The sequence below is a fragment of the Protopterus annectens genome, chromosome 1.part2, assembly GCF_019279795.1.
Source record: "Protopterus annectens isolate FY-2018-M chromosome 1.part2, PAN1.0, whole genome shotgun sequence".
In the NCBI taxonomy this organism is placed as follows: domain Eukaryota; kingdom Metazoa; phylum Chordata; order Ceratodontiformes; family Protopteridae; genus Protopterus; species Protopterus annectens.
Genome location: NC_056727.1, coordinates 1,001,374,161 through 1,001,399,845, shown reverse-complemented (window position 1 = coordinate 1,001,399,845; position 25,685 = coordinate 1,001,374,161). Strand labels below are relative to the sequence as shown.

General features: G+C 43.1%; 1 protein-coding gene across 2 annotated transcripts in view; it reads right to left on the bottom strand.

The window, feature by feature from the left end:
- Nucleotides 1-25,685, bottom strand: part of SMAP2 (small ArfGAP2) — a 976,618-nt gene that overhangs the window by 703,182 nt on the left and 247,751 nt on the right. For both annotated transcript variants that reach the window (XM_044059966.1, XM_044059967.1), the window contains exon 2: nucleotides 6,410-6,543. In XM_044059966.1, coding sequence (XP_043915901.1) covers nucleotides 6,410-6,543 — 134 coding nt within the window. The remainder of the gene's footprint in view (nucleotides 1-6,409; nucleotides 6,544-25,685) is intronic.

Sequence of the window (25,685 nt, the reverse complement as noted above, 5' to 3'; positions counted from 1 at the left end):
GAGATCCCTTCTTCTGATGCTATACTGATGTTGCAAAACACGATCTCTGAGTGAGCAATTAGTCTTCCCCACATATATGTAGCGACAGGAGATGTCCCTGGCCAGATAAACCAAGTTCTTAGTGGAGCAATCAGCACCAACCTTTACATCACACCTCTTCTTAGTGATAGGATGGATAAAACATGTAGCAATACCTATATAATCACAGGCCTTACATTTACCAAAGGGAAAAGTGCCTGGAGTGTTCATGACAGTGTCAGCATTCAATCGCTGTTTACAACAAAGTAGTCTCTTTAGACACTTATTTCTAAAAGTAAACTTTGGTTCTGAGTCTACAATTGGATTTTAGTTTTTCATCAGTCATTAGTATAGACCAATTCTTTCTCACCAGATCACAAACTAGCTGAAAGTCGTTAGTGTAGGTTAAAGGAACTCTGGTCACTGTTGATCATTGTAAAGATGTTAAATCTGAGGTAACATCTGTAACTCACTCTGCCATGTCTAACCAACTGCACCTCTTCGCTAACTTCAGAGACGTCTTCATTAGCATACCCTTTCTGCATAAATTCTTCACTCTAAGTTGCAGGAACCCATCATCATGATCCAGCCGTGATGCCCATAAGAACTGACCTTTCAGAATATTTTTATATACAAACCTAGGATGCATGCTGCATTTATGCAATATATTACTTCTTCTACACTGTTTCTGTTCAATATCAGACTTAAATACAGTCACATCAAGAAAGTCTACTCTGTTATGGGAATAATTCATCGTAAATTTCAAAAAGGCAGTGGTACCTTCAAAACAAGCTATAAACTCTTGTAAACTAGATACAGAACCACTCCACACAAAAAAAAAAAACACACCAGTGACAAATCATTTATAATGTTGTTGTGTCTTTCGGCTTTTCCCAGTTAGGGGTCGCCACAGCAGAACTCTGGTCCGCTAATGATTGGCAGTAGATTTTTACGTGCCGAGTTGCCAGCCCTGACGCACAACCTTCAACGAAGGTATGCCCATTCACGCATGTCTCCACACAGCAGACACTCTAGCTGAGAAAAATGTTCATTTGATAAGACATCCATTTCCCAGTACGCTAAAACCATATTGGCATAGCTGTTGCAGACATTGTGCCCACCGCAATGCAAAGTTTTTGAAGATAAAACTGTTCTTCAAAGATAAAAACATTACTTTCAAGTACAAGCTCAAGAAAAAAAATAAATTAGACTAACTTGTGTGGTCGAATAATCACTATACTTGTTTAAGAATCTACACCTGTATCATTAGGAATAACGGTAAAAAGGGAACAAATGTCCACTGTGACCACAAAACAGTCAGATGCACAAGCAGAACTCCTAACATATTCAGAACGAGTCTAAAACTCTTTAGTGTCTCTCAAAACTGATGGTGCTTTATCCAAGATTGGTCTAATCTTCTTCTCCACATATATGTTGAAATTTGTAGAAGACTACAAACTAACTACTCACTACAAACTGTTCCTCCTTACAACTGCCTCATCAAAAGCCAGGACCCAGTAACACAATTAAGAAATAACTGAGCAATGGCTCAGTATACATTGACCAGAATTGTAGCAGGGGCAACTGGCACCTTAGGCATAACCAAGCTAGTACCCCTTCAACTAAGGTATCTTGCAGCTGTTGCACAGGATTAAGACTGTGAGCTGTAGTTCTTGTGGTATAGGGCTCAACTCCCTCAGCTCTTATTTGCCTGCTGTGTGGCCTTGAGCAAGCTACTTAAGATATTGCTACCAGTTCGCCCTGAAAACAATCTGTGTGTCCAGTGGACCTACCTATTGTTTGGGAGCTGGCATAATGGTTAAAGTGTTTACCATACAGAGACAAGCTGCAGGGTTTGAGTCTCACAAGGGCAGTTAGCACAGTATGAACCTATCGATTCAGCTTGGCTTTTTGGCTCAGAGGGCTGGAACCCTGACTATGTACCAGGTGACTGAGATCTGATTAGCAATTTTGACACCGGAGGGGTCAGGAAGAGAAAAAGAGGAGTGAAGGGGTGTGGCCTGCTTGCATCTCTTGATGGAGTATATGTGCAATCAGAGGCATGCAAGGTAGTGTGATCGCCATGGTGGAGACCAGAGAGACCATCCCTCATGCTGTGAAGACAGGAGCAGGTCTTGCTTAATGGGAATGCTCTACATAGGCAGTCCACTGCAAGCCTCACCCCACTGATTTGTCAGGTATATGCACAGCTAGGGTCTGGACAAAAGAAAACTTCAAACTACCCTTTACAGATGCTTCAGTGATACCGACTCTTTGCTAGCTCCCTTCCAGTGAAGTGAACAAACAGGCTATCAGTCAGACAGAATCTGATGGATGGTCAGCAGCAGGGACAAAATTTGTCAAAAGTCTTCAGATGTATGCAAAGAGTTACTCTGTTGCATTTTCCTATTTTTACACAGAAACTGTAGCTATAATAGCTCATTGCCATATCTCTCAACAAAAAGTCAGTCTTTTAAATCACGTAAGTGGCTAGGATATTAACTATGGCCGTTTAAATGATCATTGGCATTTGAGCTCTCATCTGCACTGCAGCGCTCAGCACCAGTGACTGCAGGGGCTGATCAGCACCTCTTCTACAATCCAGAGCGTAACATATAATGACACATAAAAGCATGTCCCAGGGCAGCTGCCCCCTTCATTCCCCCCTAGTTACAACTTGGACACCACATGTAAACACTATTTACTTCAGAAGAACTGCATTAAGTAAAAACTAAATATTCTAGAATCAGAAATCCCACTTTACATGACGAGCATAATTGCAAGAAGATGAAATGGCCAAAATAAATTTGCACATTACATTTAACTTGGCTCTTGCTTCCTCAGCACTGATAAATTTCAATACTCCCTCTGCCAAATAAAGTTCAACACAGCTGAGAAAGTCACTCTAAATGCCTCATATTCTAATTACATACACATGTTTACTATATGCCCTATCTAATACAGAGAGTAGCAACCTAGGCACCTTCGCAGTTCTTATTGAGAATTTCATAATTTCTGTCTGCTTTGCCATCATACTGTCGTAGTTTAAACAAAATCTAATAATTATAGTTTATCAGCTTCCCACAGTCTATTCAGTCTCAGTTTTTGCTAATAGCCCTATTCTCCATGACGAACAAATGCTGCTACACATATTCAACTTCACCACTCAAATTTTCCAGCATCACAGCAAACTGTTGAGGATACAGAAACTCAAGTGACAATTTCTGTAATGTCATTCTCTTTACAATCCTTTTAACAATCCAGAATAACAGGCCACTTGTGGATCTCTGTTTCACCTCTTCCAAGAGTCTTGTTACTTCCTTGACTTTCATTTTTCCCCATCAACAAAATACTGCTGTGGTGGCCAGCTTTCATGTTTATCACTGCCATATACTACTTCTGCTGTATTTGCTATTTCAATCAAGTCTTCCAATTTTTCAGCCACTGTTTCAATATTAAGTCCTCAGACTGCATTGTCTTCACTTGCATCAAATTTCCTTTTTAAATCAACAAAAATATGGCAATGTAATATCATGATACAAAGTAAACAGGAGAAATGTACAATCCCATCAACAACCCCTGCGCTTACTCATACTAGTCCCAGAGTTTTGAGGCAGAAGTAGAATAAAAGGTTGCTGGAATTTAGTATCATGGAGAATGAACTGAAGAGAAAGTATCCCATCCACTAGAAGGTGTAGCAGGCAATGAACAGTGTCAGGAATACAGCAATTAATGTAAGCAGTAGCAATGTGAAAAAACATGATCTTCCATGGCTTCTTGTAATCCCTACTGAGTGGAACATTTCCAAAAATAATTCCAGAGTGACAACGCCTGAAAGAAAGGTGCAGCTAGGAGCCAGTTAGCTAGGTATGGGAAGATCTAATCTCCCTGCAACCTCTGCTAAACTGCTACTATGGGCATGCATTTGGTGAGGCCCAATGTGAGACCAAATGAATGAATCCAAAACTGGTAAGAAGTGGCTGCCATTTGGAAGTACAGTCTTGATAAGTAATGAGCATTTTCAAGGTCCAACGAGCACATCTAGTCTCCTTCTGATAAGAAATGCATTTATTTATTTAACATTTATTTACTGGGAAAAGTCCAACTTGGAATGAAGCCAATTTCAGCGGATGCCTGAGGAGAAATGCTCCAGAAATGACTGACCACACCTTAACCATCCCAAAGGTTTCTTTGAGGAAAAAGGTGTTCATGCTACTTTTATCCAATACTGACTTGAGTTTTTTCCTGGGCACCAAAAAAGAACTTGAATAAAATCCTAACCCTTTCTGGTCTAGTGGAATCCTTGTGGAAGTCTCTTTTGGAAAGGAAGGCAAGCATCTCTATCAACTAGTAGTGGTAGTGGCATAACAGGTAGCACACTTGCCTTTGGTGCAAAAGGCTGTTGGCTCAATTACCACACCAAGCAGATGGACTGATGACTATGAAGTACAGCATAAGGGGAGTGTTTCCCTCTGGAGTGTGTCATCCTTCAGATGAGATGTTAAACATGCCTGAGTTTGTGGTAACTCAAGTGCATATAAAAGATCACAAAGTACCTATCAAAATGAGTACAGGAAGTTCCCCGATGCAGTTACCAAATTTCTCCAAGCAGTATAAATACAACACAGAAAAAGGTTGCAGGAAATGACATATAAACACAACATCAGGTCTCCCCTGAAGAGAGGCTATTAGCCTAGTGGGACTAACCCAGTCATCTAAGGATAAATAAATAAAATTGTGGAGATTTTTTGATGGATGGCCAGGGAGGACATAATGGGACAGGCCGAGTTTGGCATGGGATACCGTATCCCCTGGATATTGCTGACCATATGCACCTGCCTGTCATGAACTAGCTAACTTGTTTCAATGATTTTTATAGAGTTTACGCAAACAGTACAGAAACACTATACAGGTGCAATAATTACAGCATCAATAAGTTTGTGTCTTTCGGCTTTTCCCGGTTAGGGGTCGCCAGAGTGGAACTCCGGTCCGCTAATGATTGGTAGTTGAGTTTTACGTGCCAAGTTACCAGCCCTGACGCACAACCTTCAACGAAGGTAAGTCCATTCACGCATGTATCCATGCAGAAGACGCTCTAGCTGAGAATCGAACCGGACAGGGTCTTACTGTAAGGCGACAATGCTACCGCAGCACCACCACCGCAGGGATTACAGCAACATCAATAAGTGCAATCACTAAATCAAAATGTATAATGTATAAAATTCAGTCATACTGAATGAAAAAAAAACTTCCTTTACTGGTTTAAAAGTTCAATAGATGTCCTCATACCTCAAAGGAGCTAACCATACCTTCTCAAAATGAAATTCAGCCTGGTTAAAAACTTATCCTTCAAATGTCCACATTAGGGCAGCTCTGTGGCAGAAATAAATGCAGCTTAACTACATCCCAGATGACAAGTTAAATCTGCAGCTAAGGTGCTGGAGAACTTGAATGGGGGCAGATGGCAGTGAATAGCCAATGCCAATTTGCCCAGTGTCAGGGGACAAGTTGCTTCAGGTCAAAAAAACAAGAATACCATTGGAGGGAAGACCTTAGTTGTGTGCTGTTTAAGCGATACTTGTGGAAGAGTCAAGAAGTACATCGCACTACAGCCAAGCAAAGTATCTACGCAGAAGTATGCACATCTACACTAAACTCAGCATATTGGACATTACAATGCATCTGCTGACTAAAGAAGGGAAGAGGTGGAAGGAAAATTTTAACACTTACTAAATAAAAACTGCAATCCGTAGTCTGGCTTACTCAGAAGCCAGGAAGCTGGGTTGAACAAATGCTCGAAAACAAAGGAGGATAGGGTAAAATATATTCAAAATACATGCAAAAAATGCTGGGAATGTTTCTGTACATCAGAAATGGAAGAAGAGGTAGAAATCTTCAACAACTACAACAAAGTAACATTACTAAAAGATGGACTACTTAAGTCTTGTGCAGTCTGTGCCGAATACTAGCAAAGGAGGACAGAAAAGGAAAACAAGGTTTGTCTGTCTTTACTCTCTATTTCCAAGCACCTAACATGGAGAGGGAAAAACACAAAGAAGGGGGAAAAATTAGCCATCATGTCACATACACTGACATTTTACAAAAACAGTTATCGCCAAAGAAATTCTTACGATTTTCAAATATACAATAAAATAATTACACAAAAAGACTAACATATGGATGGCCTCACATGTAGTGTACAAAATATTTATAAAACACTTTGCTGAATTGCTTTTAATACCACACTATCAGTGGCTGCTGCACAGTCTTTGTACAGATAAGCAAAACAATGTCATATAACTGTCTTCTTTCCAGTTATTACACTTAACCACAGCTTGAATGTAATCCACAAGGGAAACTGACATTTTATGCAACATTCATTCTACTGTACCTGTATTTGGTCTTCTGTCCACTGATCAAGATTGACAGACTTCACTCTGGATATATGAACTCCCAGATTTCTGTGAATTCCTGCACAACGAATGCAGACGAACACCCCAATGTTCCAAGATGCCCATCGTGGTCCTTCAAAAAAAAAAAAATTTAAAACAGAATTTCATATATAACAATTCAAACACCTCAAGGAAGTGAATCAGAATTGTCTGAAACATGTTGCTAGTGCTTCACGTATCAACACAGATAAATGACGTTTGGTTTGCTCCTACAAATCCAAGAAGACTTGTTTCATATTTATTAAAAAAAAGATGCACACCAGAAGACTTTTAAACCACAGGATTGGTAAATGTAATGCCTGTTTCAAGAATTACAAATGCCTGAATAAGGGCTCCATGCCTTCATTTCAATTACCATCTACTTTCTGAAATGGATTTTATTTTTTGTTCTAAACAAATGTATAAGCAACCTCTAGCACTAGTGCTGAAGAGTGGCAATTGAAAATTTTAATTGTTACAGAGATCACGGTCTTAGTTATTTACTTAATTTATCTACTTATGTATATACATATATTAATTGCTTTTATGACAAGATTTCTTGTAGATTTCCACTTTACTGATTATATTTAATAACAAATATAGTTGATGTATTTAAATTAAATGTAAATGTCCAAGTTTGTCTGTCTGGCACCTTGAACACACTGCAAGAGCAAAAATTGCAATTTTTGGTACTTTGCTCACAAAGGGTGCCTACCCTTGGTTTAAGCAGCCTCTTTCAGTGTGCAGATACTCATGACATAATGCCTGAAACTTAATGTAGTTCTACTGCACTGCAAGCACAGATTCATTTCTTCAATGTTTTAATAAAGCATACAACTGCAAAAACACATACAGCACTTGACTCTAGTTCAGTTCCAGCTGAAGTGCCTTCTCTAAGAAGTACATCTGTTCTTCACGTGCCCATGTAGATCATTCTCTTGCACTTTATTTTCCTACCACCTCTCAAAGACATGCCAACATGACTGACAATCCAACAAATTACCCAAAGGTCTGCATATGTCAGTGCGCGTGTCCATCCTGCATCAAATTCTATGTTTAACACTTCGGAACACTTGTTATAAGATTTGTCATAAAAGTGTGAATATTTCTCTAATTTGTAGATAATGAGAAATTTCTGAAACCTTGTTCTGAGAGTTATGTTGCATAACATATCCACAAAATGTTCTTCATATTGATCACTGCTGCAGTAGTCTTATCTATGTGGATTATACTGGTCTTTATCAGTTGTGTGCACAGACAGTTTGCATTCATAATTAAATTGTACTTTTCTCAGAGATACTCCCCCGGATTCACGAATCCTCCGTGTAAGACTTAATATTCATGAGGGCAGCCGACTCAACCGTAGGTCTTACATGGACCGGGTAGGAAAGCAGGTGATGTGTCCAACTGCCGAGCAGTCTAAACGGCCACGCCCCTGCAAGGTTTGTAAAAGGAAAATGAAAGCACACAAGAGCGAGTCCGCTCAAATGTCCTAGCACCAAACACCACACTCCCTGACATTGTAAACCCCCATCGCAGTTATGAAAAGTAAAAAATTAATTTTATTTTTTTTAAATTCCCGAAATAGCTGCCCATATTTGCGCGTGTGTGCGCGGGTGTGCCCATTGCTTAGCTGTAGTTAGCAATTCCGACATGGAAGTGCATAACAAAGAATGTTTATGCAAATCACACCAAATAGCAATGGCATAATGGTAGAGCATTCGCACAAAGAAGAGGCATTCACGGTTCGAGCCCCACCAGTCCCCTTCTTATTTATGTTTTAAATCAGTACATGGAATAATACCTGACACATATGATTAAAATATCAGTAAAAAGCAGTGAAATGGCCAATGTATCGAAAGCAGGTGATGTGTCCAACTGCCGAGCAGTCTAAACGGCCACGCCCCTGCAAGGTTTGTAAAAGGAAAATGAAAGCACACAAGAGCGAGTCCGCTCAAATGTCCTAGCACCAAACACCACACTCCCTGACATTGTAAACCCCCATCGCAGTTATGAAAAGTAAAAAATTAATTTTATTTTTTTTAAATTCCCGAAATAGCTGCCCATATTTGCGCGTGTGTGCGCGGGTGTGCCCATTGCTTAGCTGTAGTTAGCAATTCCGACATGGAAGTGCATAACAAAGAATGTTTATGCAAATCACACCAAATAGCAATGGCATAATGGTAGAGCATTCGCACAAAGAAGAGGCATTCACGGTTCGAGCCCCACCAGTCCCCTTCTTATTTATGTTTTAAATCAGTACATGGAATAATACCTGACACATATGATTAAAATATCAGTAAAAAGCAGTGAAATGGCCAATGTATCAGTGAACAAAATTTTTAAAGGATCCTGATACATAATTGCTTGCAGGTAAGCAGCGCTTTACCCAGCGCAATAGAGTTGCCCATAGTTTAATAGCGCTTTACCCAGTGCAATAGAGGTGCCCATAGCGAAATAGTGCTTTAACCAGCGCAATGTGTTTGCGCGGACGTGCGCACCGCGCCAACCAGCACACCATAGGGCAACGTGGAGCAAAGTTGCTTAAATGCAGCCACACCCCCCTAGCCTGTCTGGACAGTATGAAAATAAAATAAATGACAAGGTTCAAACCCAAGACTCTGTGCATCATAATCAAAGTACAGAACCACTAAGCCATGACAACTTAGGAGAAACAGCCACTGTTAACATACATATATTTAGTAATGGTAGATTAACCATTACTAAGCAGGTCTGCAGTCAGCCGAGAATTTTCAAAAATGGCCAATCACAAAAAAGTGCGGGAAATGCAGCATATTTAAGCACCATAGGCGGGAATACTCACCATAACTGATTGTAGCTCACATCTGCAGTTAGAATGGCTGGTGCAGGAGAGGGTACACGCTTCCGAGCGCAACATTCGGGCATCGAGGAGTCAAAATACATGGTTTAGCTCCTTGTCCACCGTCATGAGTCAAGACTCCTGCAGGGCCATTTCCAAGGGACGGAGTACAAGGCAGAGGCTTGGAACCGGTTAGCTCATAACCTCACCAGTGTCACAGGCATTCCTCGGACTGGTGAGCAGGTCCGTCACCACCATGCAGACCTGAAGAGACGGAAGCAGGACCGCCTGAACCAATGGATACAGGAGGCCTGTGGGATGCAGGATGCTCCACAACTGAGTAGGTAGCCATGGAATGCAGTATGTAGGAATTGACAATTGATTCTGTATAATGGATAGGTATGTCTCAATATCCCTTAATTTACTTTACAGCTGCAGGTGACCGTGCTGCGAATCAGCAAGCCTATGCAGCTAGGCTGCTAAGGCTGCACCACCAGGCAGGTTAGTGATTATTCTGCATGTATTGTTATAAAATAATAGGGGAGAGAGCATGAAATAAAGTGTTGTAGTCCAATAATACAGCCATAAATGGCCAGAATAACTCCTCTGCATGTACTGTCAGATATAAAATTCAGACAGCCAGAAAAAGAGTGTAGTAACCCATTAAGAAAGGTAACATATGTCTGGAATAATATCTCTGCAGGTACTGTCATATAAAATAAGTGAATGAGCCTGAAAAAGAGAGTGTTCTAACCTATTAATAAAGGTATAATATGTCTTGAATATGTCTTCCATATGCACCGTTATAACAAATAAAGGAGTGAGCCTGTGGAAAAGTGTGTAATGTCATTAATAAAGGTCTAAAACCTGGAGTGTGTCTGTGTCACTTAGTGTGAAATGTTGCTATACCCTTGCATTATACAAATAGTACTGTTTTAAAAAGTGCTGGCAACCCAGAGTTGTGCAGTCCCATATAAAGTGGGTGATGGAAGTGCTAGTAGCTGTGAAGCATATATACAGTCCTCAACAGTCAGTTACTGGCTGGCATGCATAAGTAAATCTAGCACACGAGTAGCATGTTATTATGTTCCCGAGAAATGTGAGTGTGTGTCAAAAAATGCAGGGTTCTGTACAAATAGAAGTGGAAATGTCATGTGAAAACATCCAGATATGTAGATATGTAAATAAAGGAATATAAATGTAATCAAGGAATATGTAGCAGTAACATCTGCATCTTGGACAGTTAGTATGTCAGATATAGGTCAGGCATATATTGAACTAGCCAACCCATTACACAACCTAATGCATGGTGGCAAGTGTAATTATACATGTAGGGGATATACACCTGCAGTCACTAGGAATGTAGTGTAGAGTAAAAGTAATTATAAGATGTTAATCGAGGTTTTTTTCTACACCCTACTGTATGTGCATAAACCATGCAATTCCACACCGCAATGGGTATGTGTAATCTTAAATATTTGTTAGGACATATGTCCTATTGTTCTATAATTATCTGCATTCACATTGATGCATGTGCCCTGTTCAAACCCCACAATCATGGTGGCCCGTTGCTACCAAACATCCCTGCATGCTGTTGGAATATCCACTGTCATTCAATATATGCATGTGTTATGCTTGCTGTTCATCTGTTGGAACCGTGGTGTGTTGGGTTAATGGGAATATTACTGCATGCTGTTACAACTAATCTGGAATGCTGTTGTCTATGTTGTAATTAACCACACCTAATCACAGAACGTATGGGAAGGCCGGTCCCAGTGGACCCACCTGTCCCGCCTCAGCTGGCGAGTGCACCTGGCACCAGCAGGTCCGGTGCCCAGCCCGGGCTCCCCTCCTCCGGTGGTCCTGTGCCACCTTCGGGTGGAAGCGCTGCAGGGGATGAGGCTCGTCCCCCCCATGCAAGCGTGGGCGGAGAAGGGCCACCTTTCACCGTTTGAAGGGTCCGGGCTGTGGTGCATAGGGAGATCCAGCGTTAGTCGCTGATTCCCTATGCCAGCTCGAGGCGAGAGTGGCGCGTCTCATGGGTGAGCCTGCCCGTCCTATGCAGCCCCAAACACAGCCACCCTCGGGGCTGTGAAGGTGCAGTGGTGACTGCCCATGAGTGGGGATCTCAGTTCCACTGTTACCATCTGTGGGCTCATGGGCTTGCGATTTCCAAACATCCGTCCCGTCAATTGTGTTCACACACCCCATGTGTCATACACCACCCCTGTATGCGTCTTGTCTGTCTTGTCTGTTTACCTCCCCAACCTACCTCCCCGAACATACCTACTTCCTCTACCTCACTTTCTACTCTCACCTGAAAAAAAAAAAAAAGCGCAATCTGTACCCACAAAAAAATTATGCCACATACATAGCTGCCCATTTTGCATACATGTCCACTGGACATGTAAACTGATAATTACAATTGGCAATACAACATACTTTGTTGTCCTCACCCCTCTCCCAGGGGTGGAAGGCTTCAAATTTCACTCCAAATTTATTGCATATGCACAGCTGTTGCTGGTAAAGAAATGGGCAGCTATGGACCCTCCCTACCCCCGTCCTGCACATCCCAAGCTTGTTTACCTACTGTCTGTTCCTCTTTGTGCCCCCCTTTTCACCACTTTCCTATCTCCCCATTTTCTTTTCTTTAAAAGAAATTAGCACGGGGGTTAGCGGGAGTAAGCGAGTGTGCACATGTATGCACTTAGCTTAGTATTGCCAAGTGTCACGCAAACTCGCTTACAACTGCTTAAACGTGCCTTAGTCACTTTATGGAAGGGCCCTTGTTCTGCTCAGCAGCAAAAGAAAAGACCTCTGCCAGTCTCGAACCCCAGGCTATTGACACAATAGACTGTATGAATTACCACTAAGCCACAGCAGATATACAAATAACTTGGTGCTGACATAAATATATCATGCATTACAATGAGGGAATGTAAATGGAAATTAGGAATGGTATAACACAAAATCTGTTCTGTGGGTCTTTACCAGCAGTTGTTGTGGAATTGCATGACATGACTGTGAAAAGAGAACCAGACATTCTAGCAGGGAATAATGTTACAATACCACCTTACAAACACCACACGGTATCAGACCAGGATAAATACTGGCAAAGTTGACTAGGGCAGAGGGCAGACACCCCAACTGTGACTGCTTTACAGGGATGTCCCTGATTTGTAAACAAATGTTAGCTGTGCCCCACTGAATCACTCTGGAAAGTACTAACTTTAGGCAGACAAGTGTGGAATCACACATAATGAATAATCTCAATAGGTGAGAGTAGACACTGCTTGCACATCAGAAAAGGTGTAGACATACATATGCTCCGATTCCCAAGAAAGTCTCAACTGCAATATGTCTGTAATATATTGCAGGTGTATCTAATGTATATGTACATTTCACTGAGGCCGTTCAAATACATACCTGAGAGTATCTGAGGCCTGGCAGCGGCAGAAACACACAGGCATATCAGCATTACTGCTGTTGCACACACTGCAAATAGCTTTGGAAGGAGTTCCACAAGTATGCCCTTATGTAGGAGTACAACACAGAAAAATCACAGGATGTAGCCATTTACTGCTAACAACCAACTGTGACAATGCCAATGTGCCAGTGCTGAAAAGACTGGTGTGTTGCACAGACAAAGTATAATAGGCTAACCTCTAGCTACCATCTGGATATGTCCACAGGTAGGAGCTACGCAGACAGACTACTTGCCTTGACAGACTAACAGGTACACAGCAATCCTGTATGTTCAGCAAGATAACCCTCACATGATAATAAAAAATGCTCTTTGCAATTCTGCACCCCTACCCAAAGGTACAACACACCTGTGTATTCAGGCAAAAACCAGGGTGTAGGTAGGCATACTCAGTACTGAAATATGTCTAGTTGTGTTGAGCAGCCTGTGCTAATTGCAAAACAAACAAACCACAAACTGTTCAGAGGTGAGTAAAGTACAGTTTTGTACCTACCATAAATGTAGATGTTCGAGTGTTCACCCTGCTGCAGTCATCACACTTGGGTTATCCTGCCATCAGGCGGTCCCGCAGTCGGCCAGAGTTCCAAAGTCTTGGTCCGGCGTCGGTTGCTGTCGCTTCCTCCCCGACGTTAGTGCACCAGGGGTATACAAGAGGCATCCAATGCCATTTTCTTCAGTTTTTCTTGCCCCAGATGTCAGTTGCCCCCAATAGGTAGGCAATACATATTGCTATATAAAAATATACAAGTAAAAATAAAACAATACTTTCAGTCACAAGCAAATACACCACAGAGGTTGTACAGGATAGAAAGGTATGGATAAGTCCAGCTAGTTCAGAGGGGATGGAGGGAGGGTAACCTGGACTGCAGCAGGATGAACACTCTAACATCTACATTTATGGTAGGTACAAAACTGTACTATGTTCATCGTGTTACCCTGCTGCAGTCATCACACTTGGGTTGAATCCCAAAGCTAAGGATGGGTGGTGGAGTTAAACAGGGTTAGAAGAAGCTAGTAGGCCCTGCAAAACTGCAGTGGCAAAGCCAGCTCTAGTCTTAGAATATAGAGGTAAGTGATAGTGTTTGGTGACGGTGTGCACTGAACTCCAAGTTGCAGCTTCCAGAATATCCTTGGTTGGCACCCCCCTGAGAAAGGCTGCTGATGTAGCTATAGCACTGGTGGAGTGGGGCCTAATGCTAGCAGATACCGGGTTTCCCATGATGCATGTAGCAGAAACGTATGAAATGTCCTATCCATTTTGAAATGGTCTGTTTTGAGATAGCTTTTCCTTGTGATCCTGCAGAATAGGCTACAACGAGTTGGTCAGAGTTTCTGAAAGCCTTAGTTTTATCCAAGTAGTAACGTAATTGTCTGTGAATGTCCAAAGAGTGCAGGAGTCTTTCTCCTTTGTTCTGGGGATTTGGAAAAAAGGTGGGCAAATGAATGGTTTTGGTTTAGGGCCACACTGGATACCACCTTTGGCATAAAGGAAGGGTTAGTTCACAGAGAGACTCTGTCTTGATGAAAAATGAGGAAAGGCTCCACTGCCATTAGTGCCTGTAGGTCTGAGACTCTTCTAGCTGAAGTTATTGCTAGCAGCAGGGCAGTTTTCCAAGAAAGAAACTTTAAATCAGCTGAGAAAGCTGGTTCAAAGGGCGGCAGTGTAAGTTTTTCCAGAACAAAGTTGAGATCCCAAGTAGGTGTTGGTGCTCTCCTGGGCGGTCTTATGTTCTTAGCCCCTCTGAGGTACTATCTTAGGAGTGGATGTGGAAATAAAGGAGGATCCGTGTTGTAATGAGCTGAAATTGCTGAGGCGTGGATCTTAATAGATGAAAAGTAAAGTCCTTTGTGCAACATCTCAGTTAAATATTGTAGAATCTGAGGAATGTTTGGATCAAGGGGATTTTGGCCTTTAGCCTGGTTCCAGGTGCAAAATCTTTTCCATTTGTCTGTATAGGTTTTCCTGGTGCTGGGCCTCCTGGCCTCCAGAATGACATCCATAACAGCTTTGGATAGAGGTGTTGGTTGATTGTTTAGGTAATTTGCCATGCAGCCAGGTTTAAAGTCTTGAGCTGGCTGTGTAGAATTTGATTGTCTCGCTGGGTGAGCAGGTGAGGAATTTGTGGTAAAATCCATGGTGGGCCGTGGGACATGTTCTTTAGAATTGGATACCAGTGCTGGCGTGGCCAGTCTGGTGCAATGAGTATCATTTGTGGCCTCTCTAATCTGACTTTCAGCAGCACCTTTGCTAGAAGAGGCAGTGGAGGAAAGGCATACACTGTTAATGTTTTCCAACTGAATGAGAGGGCGTCCACTTTCCAAGCTTGTGGGTGGAATGTCCTTGTACAAAATTTTTGAAGTTGGTAGTTTTGGGGGTTGGCAAACAGATCTATATCTGGGCGTCCCCATTTTTGAGTTATCATTGCAAATACTTGTGGATCCAGTTTCCAGTCGTGGGGATCCATGATGTTTCTGCTTAGGTCGTCTGCCAATGTGTTTTTCTTTCCTGGCAGGAATTGTGCTTGTAGTTGAACTTGGTAAGACAGTGCTGTGTTCCATAAGGTCATTGCTTGCCTGCATAGAGGGTAGGAATGTGTGCCCCCTTGCTTGTTGATGTACCACATTACTGTGGTATCGTTTGTCTTTATTATTAGTGGTCTTGGGTGTAAGAGGTCCTTGAAAGCTGTTAGGGCATTCTGTACTGCTAGCATTTCCTTTTGATTGATATGCAGATGCCTTTGATCTGTAGTCCATTTGCCCTGAATGCACTGTCCTGCCATGTGTGCTCCCCAGGCATAGTCCGATGCATCTGTTGTCATAGTTTGCCTGGCTGTGGGTAATGTGAAAGGCTGACCTTTGTTGAGGTGACATGCCTGTGCCCACCATAGAAACTCATTTTGAAGGCAAGGAATGAGTGGTATCATTGTTTCCAAGCTGTGGCTGTGCTGAGTCCATATGCTTTTCAGGTACCATTCTAATTTCCTCATATGCAGTTTTGCAAATGGTATTAGTAGTATGCAAGATGCCATGAATCCCAAGGCCTGCAGAGTTTTTCTTGCAGGGAGTTGGGTCTTTGTTGCCATTATTTTGAAGTATTGAGTCAGCTGTTGTTGCTGGTCTGGGGTGAGATAAGCCATCTGGGCCGTTGTATTCAAGCTGGCACCCAGGAATATTATGTTTTGTGAGGGCACTAGTTTTGATTTCTTTTCGTTTACTGTGTACCCTAGGCAACTTAGAAGGTGTTTGACAAATGCCAGGTGTTTTAAAAGAATGTCCTTGCTTTCTGCTTGAATAAGGAAGTTGTCCAGGTATGGGTATATTTGAATTCCTCTTTGTCTGCAGTATGCAATTACTGATGCCAGGCATTTTGTGAAGACCCTGGGCGCAGTAGATAAGCCAAAGGGCAGTGCAGAGAATTGATAATGGGTTGAACCTGCAAAGAAGTGGAGGTATCTTCTGCAATTTTGTCTGACAGGGACATGCAGGTATGCCTCCTTGAGATCCAACGTTACTAGCCAAGCCTTCTTGCCCAGCATGGGAAGAAGCTGCTGTAGTGTTAGCATCTTGAATTTTAGTACTTGCAGATAGGTGTTCAGAAATGAAAGATCCAGAATGGGTCTCCATGCTTTGTCCTTTATGGGGACTAGAAAGAGTCTCGAGTAAAATCCTTGTCCTTGCTCCTGTGTAGGTACCTGCTGAATTGCTCTCATGTCCATGAGAGCTGTAATTTGTTTTTGTGCCTCTGCCCAATGATTTGGTGGTAGGTTTGGCATTCCTTTTATCCTTGGCAAGGTATGAAAGTGGAATATGTATCCTTGTGAAACAATGTTTAGGACCCATTTGTCTTTTGTGATGATGTACCAGTTGTCTGCAAAAAGTGCTAATTTTCCTCCCAAGGGAGCTGCCAAGAGAGATTTGCTTGGTAGTTGGAGGGTTGAGTCATTGTGTTTGTCTTCTGCTAGCTTGGGGCCTGTCATCACCTCCTTTCTGGGTTGTAGCACCCCATTGACGAGGTTTGTAAGGGCCTTGTGACTGACCTCTGCCCCTTGGGTGTCTGTATTTGTCCCTCTGTGGTCTGTCAGAAGCTGGAAAGGACCAGTTTTTTGTTGGCCAATTTCTGCTGAAACGAGGGGGTTGTACCTGTAGAAAATCCTTGACCGTCTGCATAGACTTTGCCTTATCCTCCATTTTCTTTAAAACCTCTTCTGCTTCGACACCAAATAAGACATCCTGCTGTAAAGGTGCATCCAATAATTTTGCTTTAACATGATCAGGTAGGGTTTGTTCTTTTAACCAACCATGTAGTACAGTTTTGTACCTACCATAAATGTAGATGTTCGAAGATCCACATTGCTGCAGTCCTAACACTTGGGTAGTCCGCTGTCCCAGTCGGCCCGAATACCAAAGTATAAGGCTGACGTCGGTCAAGGCGCATTAGTCTGACGTCAGGACGTCAGGGTACAAATGCGCATGACCGACGTCATTTCCTCAGTCTTTTCTTGCCCCAGATGTCAGAAGACCCTAAAAAGATAAGGCCAAAACCAAAAAACACCAAACACTCCTGTACCAACCATATGTACAATATATACAAATTTACAAAAGTACAACCCCACCCACACAACCACCCCTAAACACAGAGGGAAGGAGGGAGGGTGGACTGCAGCAATGTGGATCTTGAACATCTACATTTATGGTAGGTACAAAACTGTACTATGTTCTTCATCTCACATTGCTGCAGTCCTAACACTTGGGTAGAATCCCAAAGCAGAGGTAAGGGAGGCTGGCAAATCACAAAGAAGCTGGAGCTGACAACATGCCCTGCAAAACAGCCGTGGCAAAACCAGCCCTAGATTTAGAGTAGAGAGGAAGGTGGTAATGCTTAGAGAAAGTATGCACTGAACTCCAAGTAGCTGCCTCCAAAATATCCTTAGTTGCCACCCCCCTTAGAAATGCAGTTGAAGTGGCAGTAGCCCTAGTGGAATGAGGCCTAATCCCAGCTGGAATCTCCTTGCCATGATGGGAGTAACAAAATGCAATGCAAAACCCAATCCACTTAGAAATAGTTTGTTTTGACACAGGCTTGCCCTGAGAACTCAAAGCAAAAGAAACAAACAACTGCTGAGACTGCCTAAAATCCTTAGTCCTGCTTAAATAATAACGCAACTGCCTGTGTACATCTAAAGTGTGCAAAATCTTTTCCCCCTTATTTTGGGGATCTGCATAAAAAGTAGGCAAATGAATAGTTTGGTTTAAAGCCACACTAGAAACCACTTTAGGCATAAAGGAAGGATTAGTACGTAAAGATACCCTATCCTTATGAAAAATCAGGAAAGGCTCAACCGCCATAAGGGCCTGCAATTCAGACACCCTTCTTGCAGAGGTAATGGCTAACAAAAAGCAGTCTTCCATGACAAATATTTCAATTCAGCAGTAGCTGCAGGCTCAAAAGGTTGTAGAGTGAGTTTCTCCAACACAAAATTGAGGTCCCAAGCAGGAGTAGGAGCTCTACGGGGGTCTTATATTCTTTGCCCTCTAAGAAATTGCTTGAACAAAGGATGAGAAAACAATGGTGGGTCACAATCATAGTGAGCTGAAATTGCTGCAGCATGAATCTTAATGGAAGAGAAAGACAAACCTTTGTCCAATAACTCAGTAAGATATTGAAGAGCCACACTCAAATTTGGCTCAGAAACATCCAAATCCTTTGCTGTACACCAAAATAAAAATCTCTTCCCATTTTCCTCTGACACTTTCCTTGTACTAGGTCTTCTGGCTTCCATAATCACATTCAAAACTTGTTGAGGAAGCTGAGACCTGCTATGGTTCAAAACAGAATATGCCAGGCTGTTAGATGAAGAGAGTGAAGCTTGACATTGAGTAGATGCCCGTCCTTCTGAGACAATAGGTGTGGAATCAAAGGTAAGGGCCATGGAGGCTTCCTTACCAGACTCCTCAGCAATGGGTACCAGTGCTGCCGAGGCCAATCTGGAGCTATTAAAATCATCCTTGGCTTGTCTTGTCTGACCTTTAGGAGTACCTTTGGGAGGAGAGGCAGAGGTGGAAAGGCATACACATGAAGATTTTTCCAACTGAAAGAAAGAGCATCCACTTTCCAGGCTGTGTGATGAAACCTTTTCGTGCAAAACTTTGGCAGCTGGTGGTTTAGTGGAGAAGTGAACAGATCTATGTCTGGAGTTCCCCAGGACACTGTCAATGTCTGAAATACATGAAGATCCAGTTTCCACTCGTGGGGATCCATGATTTGCCTGCTTAACACATCTGCTAAGGAGTTCTGTGCTCCTGGCAGAAACCTTGCTTGAAGATTCAGTTGCAAGCTTAACGCAGTCTCCCACAAAATCACTGCTTGCCTGCATAGAGGATAAGAATGTGTTCCCCCTTGTTTGTTGATGTACCACATGACAGTTGTGTTGTCTGTTAGAATCAACACCTGCCCTGGAAGAAGAAAATCCTTGAAAGCCAGTAATGCAAACTGGACTGCTAACATCTCCTTCATGTTGATATGTAGATGCTGCAGTCTGGCAGGCCACTTGTCTTGTATCCACTTTCCATTCAGATGAGCTCCCCAAGCTGTGTCTGAGGCATCTGTCGTTAGAATCTGACTCGCCTCTGGCCGGGTCACAGAGAGTCCCTTGTTTAGGTGACATTCCTGAGCCCACCACAAAAATTCCTTTTGAATGCAAGGTATTATTTGAATGACAGTGTCCAAATCCTGGCAGTGCTGTGTCCATACATTTTGAGATACCATTGTAGCTTCCTCATATGCAGTTTGGCATTGGGAAGTACCAGAATACAAGATGCCATGAACCCTAAGGCTTGAAGGACTGTCCTTGCAGTCAGCCCGGACTGATGAGATAGTTGATGGAAGTAAAGAGAAAGATTCTTTTGTTTGTCCGGGGTTAAAAAGGCCATCTGGGTTGCTGTATTCAGTCTCACACCCAGAAAGCACATGTCTTGAGAGGGTACTAGACTGGACTTTATTTCGCTCACAGAATACCCTAGGCATCTTAGCACTGCTATCACATATTCCAAATGCTGAAGAAGCACGTCCTTCCTTGAGCCAGAAGCAGGCAATCGTCCAAATAAGGATAGATTTGTATTCCTTTTAGCCTGAAGAAAGCTATCACTGGAGCCAGAACCTTTGTGAACACTCTGCCTGCAGTAGATAAGCCAAAGGGCAATGCAGAGAACTGATAATGAGAATTCCCAGCTCGAAACGCAGATACTTCCTGCAAATTAGTCTGATAGGAACATGAAGGTAAGCTTCCTTGAGATCCAAAGTTACCATCCAGTGATCTTTGCCCAGCAGAGGTAAAAGCTGTTGTAACGTCAACATTTTGAACTTGGGAATGTCCAGATAAGTGTTGAGGATAGACAGATCCAAAATTGGTCTCCACGTGTTCCCCTTTTTTGGTACTAGGAACAGGCGAGAATAAAATCCTAGGCCCCTTTCTGGCACAGGAACTGGCTGAATGGCCCCTATTTGGAGCAACAGAGAAATTTGCCTGTGAGCCTCTTTCCTTTGTTGAGGAGGAATGTCTGGCATGCCTTTGAAAGGAGGCAAGGTATGGAAATAAAACCTGTAACCGTGGTGAATGATATCCAATACCCATCTGTCTTGGGTAATTAAACTCCAGTTTTCTTTGAAAAGTGCCAACCTTCCTCCTAAAGGTGCTGCCAGACGAGAAGATTCTGGCAGCAGAAAAGGCAGGTCATTGGGTCTGTTTACGAAAGGACTGACCCCTGCCCTCACCAGAAGACTGAGCAGGTGAACTCCCTGTTCTAGGCCGAAAAGAACCTTGAGCTCTGCCCCTACCACGTCTAGACCTACCCCTAGACTGGGAATCATAAGCAGGATATGTCCACCCCTTGGTAGGCCAATTTCTACTAAACTTCGGAGGCTGAACCTGCAAAAAATCTTTAACAGTCTGCATAGACTTAGCCTTGTCTTCCATTTTCTTTAGAACTGCTTCCACAGGCGAACCAAACAACACATCAGATTGTAAAGGAGCATCTAAAATCCTTGTCTTCACATGCTCAGCTAAATTCTGATCCCTCAGCCAGGCGTGCCTGCGAAGAACCGAACCAGTGGCAGCCACCCTCGAAGAGGCCTGCACAGCATCAAAACCACATTGCAAAGAATGCTTACCCACCTGATCAGAAACATGAACTAAATCCTGCAACTCTTTACACTCAATACCTTCCGCCAAAGCATCTACCTTAGCCTTTAATTGTGAAAGGAGATAATTTTGGTATTTCAACATGTGAAACTGGCAATTCAAAGCTCTCATGGCCAAAGTGGAAGAAGTATACACTTTCTTTCCCCATCTATCCAAAGCCCTTGCCTCTTTATCCGGAGGAACAGGATTTTTAACAACAGAAGCCTTAACACCTTTAGGCCCCTGTGAAACAGTTTCTGGGTCTGCCCTAGGACTCTTAAAAGATACTTATGAGCTTCAGGCACCCTATAATATCTATCCGGTTTAACTGGAGCAGGAGGCAAAGAATCAGGGTTCAGAGAAGCCTCTGCAAAAACATCCTCCACCACATCTAGAACAGGAGGTATAGCTAAAGGCCTATGCTGGGGTAGAAACAAAAATTCCTAAGCCTTTTCCTGGAATCAGAGAAATCCTGACCTTCCCATTTAAAATGCTCCCTCATGGAATGAAGAGTCTCTGAAAATGAAAAATCCTCAGGAGGAGAAGCAGAAGGAGTAGAATCATCCACATCAGAATCATAGTAAGGGGAATACTCCTGCAAGTCTTCAGCCGAAGACTCAGAAGCATCCGAACACTGCTCAAAACTCCCAAGCTCAGGTTCCACCCTAGGCCTCTTATCAGGAGGGGGCATAGAACCTCTAATCATTGTAATCAAATCTTCTGCCATCTTAAGCATATGCTTCTTAGGTACAGACCCTGAAGAACTAGGGGTAACACCTGAAACAAAACCTGGCCTGCCCCTGGGAGAAGCCTTGGAAACAGCAGGGGAGGGCCTAACCACCTTAGGAAGGGAGGGAAGAACAGCTACCTGAGAAGCCCCTTCCGCCTGGCCTACCTCCTGAGAGGTCACATCTTTCAGTAATAAAGTCTCTCCCTGGGATTCCAAAGAAATTTCTGGCTGAACCTCTGGCTCCACCGAGCCCCCTAAAGAACCGACGTCCGGTACGGACGGTTCTTCCAGCCTAGGCTTTGCTGTTTTGTCCTTGCGCTTTTTTGACGAAGCGGGCGCCGGAGCAGCCGACGGCATTTTATAATTACACCGCTTCCCAAAAACTAACCTGGCACAATCTAATCTTCTCTTTATAGTGCGTTTGTTAAATCTAGCACAAGAGCGACAGCCAACAACGTCGTGCTCAGGCCCTAAACAAGGTATACACAAGGTATGGTAAGCCCTATGAGGTATCTGTTTCCCACAAGAAATACAGTTATTCACTTTTTCTGACATCCGGTAAAATACTGAGGCAAGAAAAAACCAAAATATTCCCCAACGGGGTACTTAGCCAACTTGGATTCGGTCTGAAACTCCGACTTCGGAAAATCTCAGAACGCCAACCTGCACTTGCAAAACTGCTTCTGCATCGGACCATGCGGCAAAAAGACTGAGGAAATGACGTCGGTCATGCGCATTTGTACCCTGACGTCCTGACGTCAGACTAATGCGCCTTGACCGACGTCAGCCTTATACTTTGGTATTCGGGCCGACTGGGACAGCGGACTACCCAAGTGTTAGGACTGCAGCAATGTGAGATGAAGAACATCTGCGTATGACAGACCCAGTAACAGCTGCTCTACAGGAAGCTTCCAATTAATCAAATCCACATTGTAAAGTATGTTTGCCCACCTGTTCAGCTGCATGCAACAGATCCTGCATTTCCTTGAATTCAGCCTGTTCAGAATGTGTGCTCAGTTTTTGTTTTATTTGAGACACTAGGAATTACTGATATTTCAGCATGCGAAACTGACAATTTAACGCTCTCGTAGCCAGAGTAGCTGAGGTGTATATCTTCTTTCCCCATCTATCTAGGGCTCTGGAATCCCTTTCAGAGGGTACAGGATTTTTAGGCATAGAAGCGTTAGCCCCTTTGGGACCCTGGAAAATTGTTTCTGGGTCAGCCAGAGGGCTTTTATAAAGGAATTTGTGTGTGTCAGGTACTCTGTAGTATCTGTCTGGTTTGGCTGGAGCAGGAGGTAGGGAGTCTGGATTTAGACTAGACTCTAAGTAAACATCATCCACAATATCTAAAACTGGAGGGATAGCAAGTGGTCTGTGCTGGGGTAGTAAAAGAAACTCTCGGAGCCTTTTCTTAGAATCAGAGTAGTCCTGGCCTTCCCAGTGGAAATGTTCCCTCATGGTATGTAAAGTTTCCCCAAAGGAGTAGTCTTCAAAGGGAGATGCTGAGGGAATAGAGTCTTCAGCATCAGAATCTTCATAAGGGGGAAAAGTGTAATCCTGTTCCTCAGAAGAATCTGAGGAAACAGAAACCTGGTCAGAGGAAGCATAGTCCTTCTCTTGTCTTGGCCTTTTATCAGGAGGGGGATGGGAACACCTGATTAGGGAAATCAAATTTCAGCCATCTTAAGCATCTGTTTCTTAGGCATGGGGCCTTGAACAGGAGATTGATGTACAATCTTTTTTGGTTTTAATGGAGTTTTTAGCTTAGCATAAGATTTAATGGTGAGTGTAGTCGGTCTGAAGACACCTTCTGAAACCGAAGGTGTTTCTACTGCACCGGGATCACCTTCTGCTCCGGTGTCAGAAGGGACTAATGAAGATGGTTGCGACGGCCTAGTACACTCCGCTTGAGAATCTGAAGCTGTCTGGGGTTCCATTTCCGCGGTCGTCAGGGGCTGTGTAGGCGCCTCACTGAAAACCGGAGAACCGGCGACAAACCCAGCAGAGGCCTCGGAGTCTGGCTTGGTTCTAGGCTGCCTGTTCTTATCCTTGCGTTTTTTATGCATGCCGGTCGTCGGCTGCTCCGACAGCATGATATAATTAAATTTCCTACCAAAGTAATGTCGTGCGAAGTCAAAACGGCGTTTGATAGTTTGTTTATTAAATCTAGCACAAAACCGACAACCTGTGACGTCGTGGTCTGGGCCTAGGCAAGGAATACAATAAGAATGGAAGTCCTTATGAGGTATTTGCTTCCCACAAGAAATGCAATTGTTAACTTTTTCTGACATTGGACTGAGGCAAGAAAAGGTTCTCCAACGGGGTACTTAGTTTTATTGAAGACTTCGGACTGAAATTCGATTCGAAAATCTCAGGTGTCGGCCGACCAGCACTTGAGAACTGCTTCTGCTTCGGGCACCATGCGGCAAGAAAGACTAGAGAAAATAGCGTCGGATGCCTCTTATATACCCCTGGCGCACTGACATCAGGAAGGAAGCGACAGCAACCGACGCCGGACCAAGACTTTGGAACTCTGGCTGACTGCGGGACCGCCTGATGGCAGGATAACTCAAGTGTGATGACTGCAGCAGGGTAACACGATGAACGTCGTAATAATTACAATATAGCAGTTCACAAATACTGCATGTGCCACAGGATTACAGTGCACTAACCACATTTGTATGGCAGTTAAATGTCTAATTCAGAAAGAAAGTACATACTCCCATGTATCCTGTGTTAGCATTTGGAGGGGTGAGTACATGTCTACACTGAGAAGTGTGTACTGGAAGCAGCAACATTCAGGTTTGAGTACAACATGCATATCACTGGCTACAATCCTAGCTTCAGATAAGAGACATATACCAACCTTCTGACTGACACAACGGTGTCCAGAGCAGACAAGCATGGGCCCCATCTTGGAAAGCTGAAAGGGCTACGCCTACCTAACCTAGCATTTTATAGCAGTGGGCTGCAATCACAGTGAGTAATGCAATCAGCACACAGCAGCCTGCATGCAATTACCGAATGGTGGGCAGCAATTGGTGCAGATGCTGTCACATGCACAAGTGCAGATACCTAGAAAAGCAGGCTGTACCTGTTGTCCACACATGCAATAATATCATTGCAGGTACAGGGAGATAGAGAGCGAGAGAGAGACACAGACAGAGACAAAGACAACAGAGAGAGAAACTGAGACAGAAACAGAAACAGAGGGAGAAAACCCAAAACAAACAACCAAACCAAAAAAAAAATACGAAACTGTATCAGACGGAGCAGGGAAATACAAAGGTAAGGTATGTGTAACTCATATGTATGTGTTGACATGTAGTAGATGTTCCTGAAGAGTACTCTACACACTGCAAATCATCCATGTGTGGCAGCAGTAAGTTTCTATCTGTATCTGCATATGTGCATAGGGCAAGGGACATACTGCAACTGTTAGTGAAGGGTGGACAGATATCTGTTGTTGAAGGTTATGTGCATACATCTATGTAGGTCGTAGTGTGTGGCATAGAAAACAGCATGCAGTGCTGATATATGTCATGTGCTGGTTAAACGCTGTGGGACTGATTTGTCAGATCTGCTGTGTTACAGCCAGTGAGGCCTGCTAAAGCTACATGGGCCGAGGACACCCACATGCATTCTGCACAACACTGTGCAATATAATCACATAACTGTACATCCCACAACTGTCGCATAACTGATATCCCCACCATGAAAGGTGGACTGTACATGTGCCTATAGGTACATCTATGTGTACAGCAATGGATGTGTACATGTATGTATATAGATATGTATATATATATATATATATATATATATATATATATATATATATATATATATATATAGATACACTAGATAGGTATAGATACAACACTGCTTTGCTATAATAGAAAAATGGCTCTCAGAGAGGAATCTCATCCTTAACCCAAAAAAAACTAAGTTACTACTATTCTTTCCCACCTCAGTTCCTCCTTCAGTGCAACACTCACCACAAGCTAACAGTAGCACCTTCTTC